Source organism: Callorhinus ursinus, unplaced genomic scaffold, assembly GCF_003265705.2.
Source record: "Callorhinus ursinus isolate GAN/ISIS: 27379988/994484 unplaced genomic scaffold, GSC_fseal_2.0 scaffold18, whole genome shotgun sequence".
Taxonomy (NCBI): domain Eukaryota; kingdom Metazoa; phylum Chordata; class Mammalia; order Carnivora; family Otariidae; genus Callorhinus; species Callorhinus ursinus.
This window is the reverse complement of record NW_027397080.1, coordinates 13,357,183-13,375,456: the sequence shown is the minus strand read 5'-3', so window position 1 is coordinate 13,375,456 and position 18,274 is coordinate 13,357,183. Positions and strand designations below refer to the sequence as shown.

At 55.5% G+C, this 18,274-nt stretch overlaps 1 protein-coding gene across 5 annotated transcripts in view; it reads right to left on the bottom strand.

The window, feature by feature from the left end:
* Positions 1 to 16,366, bottom strand: part of NKAIN1 (sodium/potassium transporting ATPase interacting 1) — a 39,779-nt gene extending 23,413 nt beyond the window's left edge. For 2 of the 5 annotated variants that reach the window (XM_025856709.2, XM_073903043.1), the window contains exon 1: positions 15,935 to 16,366. In XM_025856709.2, the coding sequence (XP_025712494.1) occupies positions 15,935 to 15,988 (54 nt within the window). In that variant the 5' untranslated portion in view covers positions 15,989 to 16,366. Of the gene's footprint in view, positions 1 to 15,170; positions 15,284 to 15,934 lie in introns of those variants that run through there. The other 3 variants (XM_073903041.1, XM_025856708.2, XM_073903040.1) reach the window with 3 other exon arrangements.
* Positions 16,367 to 18,274: the final 1,908 nt, after the last annotated feature.

Genomic DNA, 18,274 nt, shown 5'->3' with positions numbered 1-18,274 from the left:
AGGAAGGAAGGAAGGAAGGAAGGAAGGAAGGAAGGAAGGAAGGAAGGAAGGAAGGAAGGAAGGAAGGAAGGAAGAAAAGAAAAGAAGAGGGAGGAAAAAGCCCACACATAGCTAACATTCAGTGGAGGGTGGAGGGAGAGGGGACAAACACACACACAGCAAAATTACTGTTGTGCTAAGTGTCTGAAGGAGGGGTAACAAGACTGAGAGCTATGATGGTAGTGGTCAAGGAAGACTTCCTGGAAGAAGTGAACTGAAGAAAGAAGGGATAGCAAGGTAAGGAGGAGAGGGAAGGACAGGCAGCAGGGAAAGCATGTGCAAAGGTCCCGTGGTGAGAGGGAACTTGGCAAAGAGAAAGGTCCAGAAAAGCCCCCTGGGGCTAGAGCATGGGGAATGAGAGGGGGCAGAACGTCAGAGGGAAGGGCTGGAAAGGCAGCCTGACACCAACATGGCAGGGTCAGAGGCCTGAGCAGGAAAGCAGCTTGGAGCTGGAGAGGCGACACCAAGCCCTCTGAGTGCTCCCTTGGGGTCAAGCCTCACACTGGAGATGTCGGCACCTAGTGCAGAAGGTCAAGTGCGGGAAGGAGCTGGCAGCTAATTTCTCCCAACTGAGCCACTCCACGTGACCTGATGGAGGGAGGAAAAAATTCCAGTTCCCTGACTTATTTAGCAGCACCTCCCGCACTGACTCCCAGGAAGAAAATAATGACGAAAACCAGCCTCACTGCTATGGCAACAGCAACCACTTCTGACTTAGCCTCCTGACTAAAGGCCTGGCAGGGGAAGCCTGCCTAGCTGTAGTGGGGGGCGGCAGGAGCCCCTCCTCCAGCGCTGCAGGATCCCCCTTCCCTTACTGTTGCACTCCTGGCTCAGCTCCCAGCTTCCCCACTTCTCCCAGCAGAGAATCACGGCAGCCGCCAACACCTGGACAGCCCTTCACAGCTCAGCCTGTGATTTATGTGTCCCTCCTGTAATGTGGGGCTATTAGTCCCACTGGACAGATGAAGACACCGAGACTCAGAGAGCTGAGGGGCGGTGCCTACAGCCTGGTATCCTTCCCCCTGTACTGTCCTTATCCCACCTGGCAAAGGTCTGCTCACCTGTGCAGGTATCCGGCTCTGATTCATCCATGGCACAAAGGAATAAATGAGTGGAAGGAATGTCACCCCCCCCCCAGCCTGTCCCCTGCTTCCTCTTCCTGGGAATCTATCTGCACCGCAGGGTGGGGATGCCCTGTTCTGGTCTAGCCCAAGAGGGCCAGGGCGGGGGGTCATCTGGGACCGATGAGAGCCTGCGTCCTCAAAAGGGTGTCCCTAGGTGACTGGGCTGAAGTGTTTCCCTTCAAAATGCCTGGCTCTGAACTTTCATGCTAGTATTCACAATGGCTAATATTTCCTATGCACTAACTCTGGGCCAGGCTTTGTGCCGGGAACAGGCAGAGTGAGGGATGGACTGTGGTCCCGGTTCTATGGTGGGGGGGTGGGGGGGTGCGGGGGTACAGCCTGAGATCTCAGGGCTGGAGCAAACCTAGGTGGCCTGACCCCAGAGCCTGAGCTTTTGACAGATACCTGTAGCCCCCAGGAGACTTTCTCCCCCTTTTCCCATCCCCCACCCCCAGGCAGGCTGGGAAGATTAAAGGGGGGCAGAGGAGCAGAGGGGAGGGAGCTGAGCCTCAGCCTGCAATCATTTCCTGGCCCTGGGCCAGAAGGCTGCAGGCAGAACCTGTTGGAAGAAGAGGGGCTTGCTGTCTGCAGGAAGGGAAGTGGGGTGGAGGGAGGGCCCCTCCTGGGAACTGAGCCCTGCCTCTCTCCAGGCCTGGGGTTCACAGGAGGAAGGAAAGGGAAGGCATGGCTGGGGAGTACCTACTAAGTGCCTCTGCTGAGCCCAGTACTTCACAGGTGGCATTTCGCTTTATCCCCAGAGTGACACTAAGATAATAGCTAACACTTATTATATGCCAAGTGTCTCTTGAATGCTTAGAATGCTTTGATTCATTTAACCCTCACAGAGACATGGCAGGTAGAGACTGAGATCATCCACGCTTTGCACGCAGGGAAAGCGAAGCGTAAAGAAGAGAATAACAAGGTCACACAGCAGATGCAGATCTGAACCAGGTCCCCTGGCCGCAGAGTCCATGAGGAACAAACTTCCTATCCCGCTAGGGCAGTGGCAGCCCCATTTTCCAAAGGAGGAGAGTGAGGCCCTTTCTTGAGGTCACCGGTGTCGGGGGGGGGGGGTCAGGTCCCATCTCCTGGGAATCTGGGAATGTCTGACTTTCTTAGTGGCCCCTCCTGGATGGACGGCCACCTTTGCCACTGCTCCCCAACAGCTCCTGTCTGGCAACATCGAGAGCATGGGGAAGGGTTCTAGCTGTAGACTCTTGCTCACTGCTATCCAGACTGAGCAGAGGGGCCAATTGTTTCCACCTACCCGGGACAGTTTATTTTTGTTCAGGGTATTTTTGCTTGGAATCACACACCCAACTATGATCCTTTCCAGAAATGGCATCAGCCTGCTTCCTAGAACAGTTCACGAAGGGCTACCCGGCCTTCCTGGACCTCTGTGTACCCATCTGTACAAAGGGCTGGAGGGTTGTTCTCGGGGGGCCCTCCTGGCCCCCACATCCCCGGATTCTCTGCCTCAGAGCTTCCCATTTAGCAAATGGTCATGGCTCTGTGCCTTAGAGGCATGCTGCCCTCCGAAAGACTGGTCATGATTTCTGTTGGCCGCATCCTAAGTGTTGACTAAGTACCAGGTGCTGTGCTGAGCGCTCTCCGCAGAGTCTCGCATGGAGTTTGCTCAGTGGCCCTAAGAGGCCGATACAATTATTTCCATTTACAAGAAACAAGTCAGGCTGAGCAACCTGCCCATGCCCAGACTCCTGGAGACCAGCAGCCGGAGGGTGGCTCACCATCGCCTGGTACAGCTGGGAGGGTGAGAACTGATCGCGTATGTCAAACATCTGGCCATTGCAGGCCCTGATAAACCGAGCCCCCCACCCTCCATCCTGACCCATCCAGCCTGGGGAGCCTTACAGCCCAGCCTGTCCCGGTCGGCAGCCACAGTGTGAGCCTCTCACTTTGGGGAGGAGGGGGGCGGTCCCTGTATCCTTGGTGTCCTATCTTGGGGATGACAGCTAGTGGCAGCTTGGGGACAGCAGCCTGCTCAGATGGCTCATGGGGCTGCTGACAGCATGAGCACCGTCGGAGGCAGACCAGGCACCTGGGAGCTTCTGCCTACAGCCTGCCCCAAGTCCAGAACCTTCTCTAAGATTTGCAGGTCTTCAGGACCAAAGCAAGAGTGCCAATACAGCACCATGCATCTAAATATTTAAGTTATGAACCAAGCTAACAGACCCTTAAATAAAGTATGTCCTCTCTTCCCACCTAGACACATAAAGGTCTGGAAGGCCAGGCTGTGAACGTAAATTCCTCTGACTCCTTGGGGTGCTGTGCTAGAGCCAGCCCGGGCGAGCATCCCCACCCCCGGCCCCCTTCTGGGCAGGGGCCTAATACGCAGGTCAGGACACCCTCGGACGCAAGTGTTGGCAACATCCACCCCCCCCCCCCCACAGGCTGTCCTCTGGAAAAGCCCTGGCAAGTCCTCAAAGTGGGCTCGGGGCTGATTGGATAGGGGACTGGCATCTGTTGTGAACAAACTGGCAAATCCTCACTGGAGACACATTCCCAAAGAAGTCTCCGGCCACACAGGGGCCTGGGCCAGGGGCATGAAGAGAACTTGGAATTTCGCATCGGGAAATCCAGGCCAAGCCCAGCTCATGCCTTGCTTGCAGACTGGTCGACGCCTCACTGACCAGCATCTCTAAGAAGCCCTGTGCCTCCCACACCACGGAACCCCCAGCACCTAGCACAGGGCCTGGCACAGAGAAGGCGCCAAGGAATAGCAGACTGGCTGAGTGAACAAAGCAGCTTCGTGATTATTCCGCCAGGCTTTCCGTCGGCTCACAGGGGCCGATTGAGCATCACACATTCACAGAGGACCAGACGGCTCAGACCCAGGGCGCCCGGTCCAGGCAGAGAGATTCGAAGCGGGAACAGGAACAGATTCCAACAGCATGATGCCCACCGTGACGGAAATGGTGGGGACAGGTGTTGTCAGAGCCCAGAGGAGGACGTCCGTGGGGGGGGGGGGTGCAGGAGGGCAGAGAAGCTCCAAAGAGGAAATGATGAGTGAGCTGGCCTTCAGGAGATGCAGAGGAGAAAGGGCGTCCAGAGGCCAGAACAGCAAATGCAAAGGCACCGAGGCGTGAGGTGTAGCTGGTGTGCTTACGTCACTGTGGCCTCAGCTCGGGCACCGGAAGTGGCAAGCGTTAGGGTTGGCAGGCCAGCCTGGGCAGCGTCCCACTGGCTAGACCGAATAATTCGGTCCCCGGAGCAGCGGTATCAGCAGCACCTTGGAACTTGTCAGAAACTCGGGGTAAGGTCCAGAAATTTGTATTTTAAGAAGCCCTCCCAGTGATTCTGCTGCACGTTCGAGCTTCAGAAGCACCACATTAGCACTTCCTCCCCAAGACAATGAGGAGCCATGGAGTGTTGTAAAGAGAGGGAAGGAGGACCAGAGCCGCACTTCATGACGGTCGCTCGGGGAGTCTGGTGAGGGGCTGGTAAAAGGCCCACGTCTGAAAGTTGGCCCCATGTGGACCCTCACCTCCAGCTGGACAGTGTCAGAATAATCTATCCACACAAGTGAGGGACCGGGCCACCGGGAAGTTGAGACCCTTGCTGGGCACAGGGCCTGTTGCCGGGGTGACCATCTGTCACTAGGAGAAAGAGGGCAGCGCCCTACAGAGGGTCAATGAAGGGGAGCTGGTTATCATGGCAACCTCCCCTCAGGTGGGACAGGGTAATGGAAGGAGGCCTGGTTGTTTCCAACTACCTCACCCTGTTCCCAGGAGGGAGCACCATTGACCCCACCGTCCCCCTCTGCCTGCATCTAGCTCCTCGTCCCCTCCTCCGTCCATTGGGCCTCAGGTGGCAGTCTCCCCCCCACCCCGATCCCTATCCTGAAGCCACACCCTCCTCGTCACAGCCTCAGGGCTGGGGGCTGTCTCCTTGGTTACAGCCCTGGCTCCCATGGTATCCATGGTGATCTTCTCTCCAGAGGCTGAGGCCCTCATCTGCCAGGCCTTCACCTTCCTTTGCCAAGGCTGGTCCTGGAGGCGGTGACTCAAGTCAGCGGCAGGGCTCCCCCACTCTCCCAGGCTGACACTGGGTGTGGAAGGACGAACAAGAGGATCCACGTGTTACCTTCAGCCAGGAGCTGGAGGCAGAAAGCCCATTAAACAGCTTGTCAAGCCCTAACTTGAAGCTCAGGGGGAGAGCAAATCACACCCTCAAACCTGGTAGAGCACGAAGCACGAGGAGTCTAGAGTCCCACAGGCCAACACCGTGTTATCCGGGGCAGGCTCTGTGCCTCCCCGAGCCTCAGTCTCCTCACCTGTACATCGGGGATAATATTAGCATCTACCTCCTAGGGCTCCTGCAAGACTGAGGAGAAGCATCGGAATCAGGAAGCACAGTGCCCGGCACCTCCCTGCATCCTGTCTTTCCACTTCTCGGGGAGGAGGGAGGAACCTCTCTCCTTGGCTCCTGGGTGACCTCCCTCTGCTGGTGGGACGCCTGGTCGGGAACAGCAGTGGCTCCGGGGTCAGCAACACTCCACAAACACCGACTTCCGGTACAGTTATTATTACTATGAATCATCTGGCAGTGAACGGAGTCCTGCCTGGCAAACTGCTTCCTCCAGGTAATTTACATTTCCCATTGTCAGCGTAGTCTTCATTTGCTATCATCTGATGCCGGGATGTTTTCTAGAAAGCAGGAGCCATGTTGTGCTTCTCAGTTTTCCTGCAATGCCCTGGCCCAGGCCCTGGCAGGGAGCACCCAAGAAGCTCAGCATGGGAGGGACTCGGAAGTCATCTGCTCTAACTTAGCATGCAAGCAGACCGCTCTGCTCCCTAGTCCTACCGAGTGCTTGAATGCCTCCAGGGATGAGGTCCTTATTCCCTGCTGAATGTGGCCTGGTGCCTAGGACTCCAGGGAGGCTGAGCTCTGTGCGGGGAGCAGGAGCTGAATGGGCAGGTGCAGGAGTGGGGGCTGTAGGGAACCCAGGGGCCACCCCCACCCCCATGGCTGAGTGGCCCCCCTTCCCCTCCCGCTGAGAGTTGATAATAGGAGTGGTTCTAATTATGCTCTAATTGCTTTCTTCCAGGCGGTTTCTCTGGAGCCGAGGAGTTCAGAGTTCATGAATAAATGAAGAGGGAGGAAGCGGGAAGGGATGTTTATTGATCCACAAATCTCTATGTGCCAGTGTCTGCCCCACAAATGCTTGGACATGCAGTTGTGTGCAGTTCTGAACACACACACACACACACACACACACACACACACACACACACACGTACACTCCAGCCCCAAACCGCTCTCTCCCGAGGACCAGTAGCAGGTCGAAGGAAGGTAACAAGAAGTCTCCTAAATTGGCTTTAGGTCGCAGTCCCAACTCTGTCACTGACTTGCACTGTGATCTTGCACGAACCCAAGTTTTCCCACCTGTATGGTCCAGGGAAGAGGCAGGAGGAACACTTATAGCTCCATGCTGGTGGGGGCTGGTGGGGAAGGACGGGGCTCTGGACTCAGAAGCCTGTTCGGCTGTCCACCAGCTCTGAAGCCCGGGGCCTCAGGTGCTTCCTCTGTTAAATGGCAACGATAGGCTGTGTGTTACCAACGGTCACCCAGGGCACAGAATGGCCTTAGGCGAGGGCCTGGCATAGAGTAAGCATTTGGTGAGCGGTGATGTTACCACCCTGCACAGTATAGGCAGTGCCTTCATGAGCGATGAACAAACTCAGGCACAGAGAGGTCAAGCAACTTGCCCCAAATCATGCATTGAGTGACAGAATTTGAACCCAGGACCTTCAGACCTTGAAGCCTCTGTGCTCCAGTCTTGGTTCTCCATTATGTCTGATTCATCTGGCACACGGTAGGTGACCGCAATAATGGACCAAGCGACAGAGAAATGTAGGGGGGAAATGAGCATCAAAAACAGGCTCTGTTTCCAGTGACCAGGGCGGGAGAAGGCTGATGTAGGTAGAACGAGGCCAAGATTTCTTTCAAGGTCAAGGCAAAGTGCTGGGTCTGAGGGACCCCAGAACTCGGTGCCTCCTCAGCAGCTGGGGCCAGGTGGGGACAATGGGGATCCTTTGTATATGTTCGTGGAAGGAGATCTTTTTACTCCTTCGTGACTCCCACTAAGAAGCCAAAGCTAAGGAATCCTGGCTTTTGGCATCAGGCAAAACCCGCTCTGCCACCGCCTTGCTGTGTGACTTTGGGCAAGCGACTTCAGTTCTGTGAGCCCCAGAGCCCTCATCTAGGTAATGGGGATGACAAGGGTCCGCCTTTGGGGCTGTGGCGAGAGTGATAGGGGAGGGCCCAGGTGGGGCCCTATACTCGAGGCTAAGAGTGGGGGCTTGCAGTCCGATTGCCTGGATTTGCACCCTAGCACCCCTGCACGTAAGTGCTCACAGCCTCAGACGCTGCTTCTGATGTGTCTGCCCCACCAGGGCGGAGCAAGGGGAATGGGCTCCTACAGGTGAAGCAGTTACAACAGTAGGCAGTGTGGCTGAAGTGCTCCATAAATCTCTCAGACAACACGCATGCAGACACCCTGCAGTCCATTTCACCTACGGGGCAACAGCCCCATAGAAGGGCAAGGACTGGTCCAAGGTCACAGAGCCAGTTCACGGCAGAGCCAGGCTCATGTGGGAGCTGGCTGTATGCAGGGACCCTGTCCACACCTCAGTTTGAATGGATAACCATTCAAGACCCTTCCCAGCCCCTGGGCCAGCCTGCTCAGGCTTGGGGACTCAGGACTGAAGCTCCCTTCTCCTTGTCTTCCCTGCTGGCTCCAAGCAGCGGGGTGTGTCAGAGGGCAGGGAGGGTGATCCGCCTTCCTGGCCTGCCCCGCCGGCCCCTTCACTCCAGGGCTGGCAGAGGCCTCAGAAACAATCCAGGGGCCCAGGACTGGAACAGCATTTGTCAGCCCTGCATGGCGGTGGCGGGCTTGTCTCCATGGCAACAGTGCAGTGTGAAGGCATCCTGGCATCATTAGGGCGTTCGCTGAGTAGTATAAACAGAGGCTGCAGTAGATTACACGCCTATTATGAGCAGTCTCGGGCTCTGAGCGCTGGTAATTATGCCTAATTGTGCATTTAATTGTGTAATTGAAAACCCACATCTCTGATCCAGGCTGGGGCTGCAGAACCTCCCCCCCTCCAAAAAAAAAAAAAAAAAAAAAAGGCTTAGGAGCCATCACTACCCTGAAAATCCCAGGGCTGCCTCCCCTTCTAGGGCAAGGGGTAGCCAGAGTAGACTTGGGTTAAAGAGCCTACAGACTCCCATGTCCCCCACTCCCTGTGCCAGGAGCTCAGCCAGGATCTGTGATTTGGGATGGGGTGGGGAGGAGCATGCTTAAGGCAAAGGGACATGGTAGGAGCCCACAATTTCCATTATTCATAATAGATGCCATTCTGTGCTCTGCCACTGTCCTCTCAGGACCTAGAACCAGCATCTGGTGGTTCCAAGGGAACTGGATCATCATCAGATCCATTACACGTCCAAGTAGTCATCCAACTTAGATATAAATTCTTAATCACTGCCAGTGACAGGGAACTCACCACCTGACTGTCAGTCTGCCACTGCAGAGCCTCTGTAGATAACGTGAAAACCACTGATGGAGTTCAACAATCTCCTCTCCAGTTTCCCAGTTTCCCAGACTGGAGAAAATGAGGCCCAGAGAAGGGCAGGGCCAGCTCAAAGTTGCACAGCAGGTGAGTTCCAGAACCCCGGGATTCTGACTTGCAGCTGAGGGCATATCTTGTGCCCTAGGGTGACTGAGCACCTAAAATTGTACCTGGCACTTTTTCGGTGCTTCATAAGTATTTGCTAAATACAACTCTGGGTAGGGTTAGCTGATGGCAATTCTTACTCTCTCACCCAACAGAATTGAGTCTTTCTGGAGTTCAGGAAGCTGATCTGCAGTTGTTAGTGCTGGGTCAGAACCTCCTGCTCTGAACCTCTGCGGTCCGAGACTTGAGTTTACAACCCAATGTGCCAAGTGGGCATTTGGGATGGGGACAGTACAGACACTCATTCGGAAAGAAGAGGGCACGTGAGCCCCTGACAACCTGGCACCTGGGTGTGAAGCCTTGGGCAGGCCATTGGAGACAGAAGTGTCCTCCTCTGCTCAGAACCTCACCCTCACATCACCACTGCCTGCAGTGGGAGGGGCTGGTGTAGCGGCAGTTCTGGGCCCTCCCTGGGAAAGGGCGGGACTCACTGCTGACTTAGAGCTGGTGAGGTCCTCTTAGATGTTGAGTCCAACCTCCTCCCTTTATAGAGGGGACACAGGGAGCCACATCTTCCTCTCTGCTCCCCTCTGAATGAGCACTGGGCTCTGGGTCCAGAGCTCTGCCTGCATTAATTCAGGCCACCCTCACTAAAGTCCCATGAAGGGGTGCTATGATTATTCCCATTTTACAGAAGAGAAGACTAAGGAACAGTAAGGCCAAGGCCACATAGATTTGACAGAACTGCCGCTTCACTTATGTCTTATACTGATTGAAAAGGGGACATGTTCCCTTTCCTACACCAGAGTATTTAGATTCATAGAACTTGCTGTTTCATTTCTGGAGCATTTAGGAGTGTGAACCCTTTGTGAGCTTTACTCAGCGTATCTTATCTCAAAGGAGCCTCCTGACAACTCTCCAAGGCAGATCAGTATCCTGATCAAGAGATGTGCAGGTGGGAGCTCAGAGAGGTGAAGTGTCTTGCCCCAAGGTCACCCAGCTACAAAGAGGTAGAGATGGAACTCAAAACCCCAGCCTGACCCCAAAGCCCAAGCTCTTCCCTGTCGACCTCTCTGCCTCTGGTTCACCAGCTGCTCTGAAAGGCAGAGGCCTGGAGGCTGGGTAATGTGTTCAAGCCTGCAGCCACAGTAACAGCTCTTCTAAAACCTCGGTGCTCGGTACTCACTGGGGGAAGTGTCTCCGATTCACCAGCCCTCTCCCTCTCCAGGTCAAGGCCAGAGGCCAAGGGCACTGGAACTGGGCTCTTGTGGACCACAACGGGTTCCATCGCCTGTAGCCTGGAAATAGCTTTTAATAAACACATTTCTAGGGCACCTGGCTGGCTCAGGTGGTAAAGCATGCAACTCTTGGTCTCGGGGTCATGAGTTCGAGCCCCACACTGGGCGTAGAGACTACTTGAAAAAAGACATTAAAACAAAACAAACAAAACAAAACAAAAAACACATCTCTGGGCTCAGCTTGCTCTCCCATCACCCGTGCCCCCCTGAAGCCCGAGGAGAGAAGAGATGTCAATGATCACAGCTGACCATCTCTGCTTGGTCCAGATTTTACAAGCATTCTCAACTCTTTTTCCCTTGATGACTCATCCGAGACACAGGCTGTATCTTCTGTTTCCTTGGTGACAAGTAACTTCATGTTTCAGGCCTCCGAATGCCCATCAGTAAATGGGTATAAAAACCACAACTATCTCACAGAGTCATTATGAGGGCTCACAGGTCTCCAATGCAGGTTAATTTCTTCCCTGGGTACCTTTCCCTCAACCTGCCTCACAGTGACTGTAAACCCGGCACAGTGCGTGGGGTGAGTAGAAATGGGGGACAAGCAGCTCAGCAGATCTGGCACCTAGCAACAAGACCTAGTGGCGGAGGAAAGGGTTAGACTTGTCTGGCTGCGACCGCGCCCAGCATCCCACCCCCTCGGGGGAGCAGCGGGGCATGCGCTGTGGAAGCCGCGGAGACCTAGGTCTGGGTTTGAATCACCGCTCTGTCCCCGCCCTGCACGTGGCCACAGTTGATTGAGACAGTAACCAGGGACAAGGCAGATAAAGCACCTGGCTCATTGGAGACACCAAACAAAAGGAAGTCGGAGCTGCTGTTATTATTTCCCTCTGAACCATACACTTCCCGCATAAAGAAACTAAGACTTGAAGAGTTTATGGAAATGACTCTGACCCCTAAGTCCCCCAGACTAAGCCACGGGGTAGGGGCCGAAGTCCTGACTACTTCACAGCGGGGAGGCCGAGGCTCAGAGAGGGGAAGGGACTTGCTGGAAGTCACAAAGCAAGGCAGCAAGGTCCATCTGACCCCTGAGGTATTGCTCGTAACCCCCGTGCCACATCTCAGAGCAGCTGCTGTTTGTGGGGTGCTTATCCCCAAACCTCACACCCGCCTGCCCCTGCAACGGAGCCAAACCAAGGCCATCCCCTGGGCCCCCTCTTCTCCATCCACCTTGCTCTGCCCACCTCATAAGAGTCTCGAGGGCTGTTCGGCCTCAGTTTGTCCATCTGCAAAAGGGAGCTGACCACCGCAGAGGTCCAAAAGGGTATGAGGAACAAAAAGGCTCAGTGGCCTAGCCAACGTTGTGTTCTGTGTTCCCGACTCCCACGCCCGGCCCAAGGGCCTGAAGCACCTAGAGCAGAGCGGACCCTCCCTAGGAGGCCACCAGCCTGCAGGCACAGCTGCTTCGGAGTGCAGGCCCCCGCAGGAGCCCATCTCCCTCCAGTCTCTACCATCACTACTGCTAATAACCACATCAATCAGGTTGACCACGCTTCACACCATTACTCGCAGCTCAGCAGGAAGCTATGTCTTTCCCCCCTCACCCACCACCTTCGAGAAGGCAAAGAGCTTTCCAGAAGAGAAGAGAATGAAACGGACATTTTTCTGAATACCTACTATGTGCATGGCACCTGGCTGACCCCTTTTTACAACTCTGCAAGGTAGGGATGGTTCTTTCTCTTTGCCGGAGGAAGAAACTGGGGCCCAGAGGAGTGAATTCATGTGTCCAAGGTCACCCAGAGCGGGGACGAGAACGGCCATGGCAGTGATGTATGACTGAGCGCTCACTGGCTCGCAGTGCCAGGCAAGTGCGTGAGCCTACTGAAATATTATCATTTTCAGATGAGGAAGCTGAGGCTGGAAGCAGGGAAGAGACCTGCCTGAGGTCACACGCTGCACAAACATGAGCCGCGGACTGGTGCCGGCGGACAGGTGGCTCTCAGCTCAGGCAGTAAAGCGCACACGGCCTGGGTCTGTCACTGGCTAGCTTAGAGACCTCGGGCAAAGGTCGTCACCTCTCTGAGCCTCAGTCACCTCATCTGAAATAGGGGAGAGCGAGAACATCCATCCCGTTGTGCGGAAGAACAATGAAGATAAAAACAGTAAAAGCTAATGTACCTGGCATTCTGCCAAACGCTTTACATATGTAAGCTCATTTGGTTAAATGAGGTAATGCATATAAAGTGCTTAGCACAGGGCTCCAGAAATGGGAGCGATAATGATGATGATGAAGAAATTGATGAGGATTCCTTTGGGCACATCTCCTTGGTTCATCTTCTTACAGGAAGAACAGGGTGGCCTGTAAGGTTTCAGGAAGGAGGTGGACCCAGAAAGAAGAGGAGGGTTTGGACAGGGGAGGGAAAAGAGGAGCACCTAAAAATTAGGGAGCGAATAGCATTAAGAAGGTCAAGATGATACACCAAGTAGAACTCGGGAAAGGAAGGGACTCTGGTGTTCTACGGAATGGAACCAGACTGAGACGCCCTGGAACCTCCAGGCCAGCCCAGACATCATCCCACAGTCCCAGATGGGCGGGACTGGCAGGACCCCAGCGACACAGAGCAGTGGTCCTCCCCATTTTACAGATGGAAAAACCAAGGTTTGCAGTGGGGAAAAGGCTTGCCTGAGTTCACAGGATGTTAGTGGCAGAGCTGGACTGGAATCCAAGCCTCCTGCCTCTCAGCTCAGAGTCCAGCTACCTGCTGCTTCCCACAAAGGAAGAGTACAGGGGGGTACCCAGATGTGTTTGGGCCACAATTGCAGGAAAGCATCCCATGGTGTATATATTAACATAACAATAAGAAGCTATAGTTTATTGAATGCTCACTCTGTGCTTGGCACGGTGCTAAGTTCAATATATGCATTTACTCCTCACAACAACCCTAAGAATTGGCAACTGTTTATATTATCGCTAACAGATGACAAAACTGTGGCTCAGAGAGGGTAAGCCACTTCCCAAAGATCACACAGCTAGGAAGTGACAAAGCCAGGACTCGAACCCAGGACTGTCCTATCAAACTCCAGAGCCCTGTCCCTACACTTGTCCACCTAAACGGTAAAGCCCCCATTTGCTCCTGCTACCTGCCCAGGACACACTCACCCTACTCCCTCACCCACAGCAAGTCTATCCCGACTACAGAAGAGTGTCTAGAACTAACCTATTTTACTGTAATGATTAAATCCCATTCAAAAGAGGAAAAATGACAGTTCCTCTTCTAAAGTTTGCAGCTGAGAGACATTTAACAGCCTTTTCCTTCTCGGCCTCTTTCCACTGGGTGGGAAAACAGGCTCCCTTCTCTTTAGGATGATGTCAGGCTGGTAGAGTCCAGCCTCCAGGAGTACATGAGAAGCCGTCAGGCAGCAGTGGCTCCTGGGGGTTAGCGTCCACTGAAGGGACCCACTCTGCAATCTGCCCTGACAGAGCAATAGAGGCAAGAGAGGAATTTCCAAGTCCCTCCTTGAAAGACCCCTTTCCCCCAAATTATTTCATGTAACTCCCACAAGTGGCCCGAAGCCACCCAGCCAAGTTGTAGGAGAATCAGAATCCCACCCACGTCTTGCCTAACTCCAGAGCCCCTACGCTGGCGAACCCTCTAATTGGAAGGGCCGAGTTAAGAGACAGCTCTGGCGGCAGGTGAGAGGGAGGAGGAAGGACCTCCTGAGGGACCCCAATTGCTCTGGGCCAGAACTACTTATATTTTATAACGAAGAAGGCAACAGAGTATGCTGGCCAACTGCCTGGCTTCAAAGCCTGGCTCCTAACTATAGAACTTTGGGCAAGTTGCTTTATAGGATCATTATGAGGACTGATTTAGTTAATACCTGGAAAAGGGCTAACCAGGGCACCTAACGCCCAGTAAATGCTGCCCAAAGCTAACCATTGTTTTCGGCAGCAGCAGAGAATGGGGCAGACTGCCAACAGGGCTTACCTTTGGGGTGTGGGACTGGGCTCAGAAGGAAATGTACCTTTATGTTCTGCTCTGTTTGATTATTTATTGAATCATTTTTTACAATAGGTGTCTATTACTTTTTTAAGAATAAAAGAAAGTCCTAGTTTAAAACTTAAAAATTAACAAGCAGGGGAAAAAAATCCTCGGAAAAGTTTCATCATTTCTTGGCATTTTCTATTCCTCAAAGGATATAAAGAAGGATGTTTCGACTGTGAACCAGGAGTTGCCAAATAACTGATTCATTAATTTATTTTACAAATATTAATGGAGTGCCAGGCACTGTTCCAGCTGCTGGGGATTTAGGGCGAACAAAACAGATAATCTCTGCCCTTCTGGAGTTTCCATTCTACCTGATTTTAATCAATCCCCTCTGCAACCCTCAAGGATGAGCAATTTACAGAGAGGTGGACCAAGGGAAGGGAAGTCACTTGCCCTGCGTCCCACAGCTGGGAGAAGGGCTCCCAATCTTCAGGGCCTGGCTGCTTCTACTACCACTGCCCAGTAGGGCAAGGCTGCGGATGGCAAGTTTGGGGCTGGCGTCCCCGAGAGGAGAGAAGCAAGATGAATGAGGAGGTATGCACATCCAGGCTCCAAGCTTCACTCTGCATTACTGTATGCACCTGTGCTGGGGGAGAAGTGTAGCTGCCGGCAACAGTGGAGACCAGAGGGTGGAGTTCGGCATCCCTGAGGCTCACGGTCCCCCACCTCACACCAGCCCTGCGCTCTGCCCACGAACGTCCCCGTGCACCTCTCTGCCTAGAGGCTCAGCTCAGCTTCAAACCCCCCTAGTTGTCAGGCCTGAGCTCTAGGATGGGCAGGAGACACCCGGCTCCCCTTAACCTGCTCCCCAAATTCACCTGCCATAGCTTGAACTGAAGAGAACTGGTCCTCTTCAGCCTCAAAATTCACTCCACTGGCCTCCCTGAGGCAAGAACCTGAGTTCCCTAAGCTGGGGTGAGGCAGTTTCCCCAGATGCTCCCCTCCCCGCCCGGGCACCCAAGGATTCCGCCCCCCGACACACCCACCCCTGCCCCCTCAGGCAGAGGGGCTGGTCCCTACCCATGATGCTCAGGTGGAACCGACGGCTGATGGGGAACCGACGGCTGATGGAGAGCCCCCGGCTGCAGTGGCCACAGTCAAAGCAGGGAGGGCGGCCAGCACCCAGTTTGTCAGACTGGCCCAGGACCCGGCAGTTCCTTGTGACCCTCTCCAGAGGGGTGGCTCTCCATTCCCAGGCCTGCCCAGTCAGGAGGGTGAACGCAGGCAGAAACAGCACAAAGGAGGAGGAGGGAACCGTTCTTGGAGTCTAAGATCCCAACACATAGATGAACGTGGACCAGAAATGGTTAGAGATCTAGAGACACACCAAGGAAAAAGCCGGAGACACACAGAGGAGCAGAGACTTTGTGAGAAACACACGGGCACAGACCCGGAGGAAGGGAGAGCCGCGCAACCGAGGAATCTAGAGGAAAACACGGGGCAGGGACCTCAACGGCGGCAGCGAGCAGCCCGGGACACACCCCCCCCCCGGGCCCCAGCGAGCCACAGTCCCACAGCAGGCCACTCGCAGGGCGCGGGGTGGGCGGGGGAAGCGGGGGGACCGGCGCGCAGGACGCACTCGGGGACCGGGGAGCGCCGGGCGAGGAGCGCACACAAAGAGCCAGCCCGGCCAGCAGGAGCAGGCTCCGCCCGTCCGCTCCGTGACTCCGGCCCACCCCCCACCCAGGACTCGCCGCAGACACGCACGGGGACCCACGGCCCACCCGCGCGCCCGGGACCCCGCCCCGCCGCGCCCCACCAGGCCCCTGCCGCCCGGCGCTCACCAGCTGCAGGCAGCAGAAGGCGACGAGCGTGCAGCGCCCGCTGCACTTGCCCATGGCTCCCGGGGCCGCGCGGGCGGTCCGCCGCGGCGCCCCTCTAGCTCGGCGGCCGCCGCCTCCTCCGCGCCGCGCGGGCTCCGCGTCCTCCCAGCTGCGCGCCCCGGGCGGCGGGGCCGGGCGCCTAGGGCCGGGCCCGGGGGCGCCGGGTTCTCAGGGCTGGGGCCGGCCGCTCGCGCTCCGATTCCATGGTCCGTCGGCCCGCGCTGGCTCTGCCGCGCCGCGCCTCCTTTGTCTGGCCGGCCGGCCGCCAGGCGCGCCTCCTGCCCCGGGGCGGCTGGCGGGGAGCGCGGAGCGGGGAGCGCGGGCACCGAGCGCGGCGCGGCGCAGAGCAGCACTGCCCAGCTGGGGCAGCCGCCCGGGCGCTCGGCGGCCGCGGCTTCCCGGCCCCACCACGTGGCTCCGCCGCCGCCGCCGCCACCGGGAGGGAGGGAGGGAAGGAGGGAAGGAGGGGCGGGGCGGGGCGACCGCCGGAGCAGAGAGGAGGGGAGAAGGGGTAGGGAAGTGGAGGGTGGAGGAAGAGACCGGGAGTGAATGGGAAGAGCGCAGGCTTGGCGACTGACGGCCCTGGGCCAGACCCGGACTTAATGGCTCACGGGCTGTGTGACCTTGGGCGCGTCACATCCCCTCTCTGGGCCTCAGCTTTCTTAGCAAAGTGGGAATAACGTCTGCTTCAGAGTTGCCAAGAGGGTGAAAAGCAGTTGTGCGACTAAAGCACTTAGCCTTATGCCTGGCCTCCTGAGGGTGCTGGAGCACTCCTCCCTCCACCCTGTCTCTAGGGCCCCAGGGTTCCAGCCTTGGCCCTCTCTTTCCACTCTGGTTCCCAGTTCTGCTCCTCATCCCAGCCTCCCTCCTGAGTGTCTGGTCATATGTTCGTCCTTCCCTCTTTCCTTCTACTGGCATTTACTGAGCCCGACTGCATACACCCCCTGGGGGACCCGGGATCCAGAGATGAGCACAGCAGCGCTGTTGCAGAACCCACTGAGCTTCCCAGTCCAGGGGACAGACAAGCTCCCAGAGGCATGAGGGTGAGATGCCTAATGGCAGAAACAGAGGTCCTCCCAAAGGGCCATGGCCAGCCCCTAACCCCCACTGCAGTGGGGAGGAAGTCAGAAAGCAGAAGACTGCCTTCTTCAGGCGCCTGGGTGGCTCAGTCGTTAAGCGCCTGCTTTCAGCTCAGGTCATGGTCCCAGGGTCCTGGGATCGAGCCCCACATCGGGCTCCCTGCTCAGCGGGAAGCCTGCTTCTCTCTCTCCCACTCCCCCTGCTTGTGTTCCCTCTCTCGCTGTGTCTCTCTCTGTCAAAAAAATAAATAAAATCTTAAAAAAAAAGAAGACTGCCTTCTTAAAAACACCCTGAAAAGCACTCAAACTTCCAAACACGTGCCAAATCCATTTCATCCTCCCTGCCTCCCTCCTAACTTCCTATAGTCACCTCCGTAGTTCGCATCACTCAGGTAGGAATCCCTGTGTCATCCTCCGGGTTTCTCTGTCCGGTCTGACCATTCTGTGAACGGTACCTTCTCACTAGTATCTATGAAATTCCTACTGTGTGCCAGGCTCCCCGCTAGGGGTAAGGGGATGAACCAGTCTCTATAGCCACTGAGAAACATTCCAGCAAGGGACTGTCATTACAACAAGAAAACATACACATAAATACATAATGACAGATTCTGATGAGTGCTCTCAAGGACAATAAAGGGTAAAAGAGATCATAAGGGGGCACATTCCAGGTGTGGAGACCAGGAAGGGCCCCCTTGAGGAAATGGCGTTAATACTGAGAAGACAATAGGAGGGAAGGAGAGGCATAGGAGTGAATAGTGTTTTGGCAGAAGAGACAGAACACTGCCAACTCTCGCCCGTCCTCTCCCCTCTAACTAGCCCTTCTGACCCAGAGAGCAGTGTGATGCAGATCCAGACCTGTGGTTCTGCACCGAAACAGCCTAGGTTCCAGTCCCAGCCCTGCCACTTGTATGCTGCTCACATAGTAAGCACTTGAATGCATTATTATGATCTTCTCCTGGGACCAGCTGTGTAATTGGTGGGGTCTGCTGCAAAAGGAAAATGCAAGGCTCCTTGTTAAAAAGCTGAGGGTGACAACCCAGCGGAGCATGAAACCAAGCCCAGGGAGGGCCCTGCATGCCTGGGGAGACTGTGTACCTCTGAAGCCAAAAGCCAGCCCCATCTTCTCCCCAGACTACTAAAATGATCTCCTCACTGGTCCTCTCCCAGCCATTCCTGGGCATGCTGCTGGATATTTTAAAACACACAGGATATTCCTGGAGTT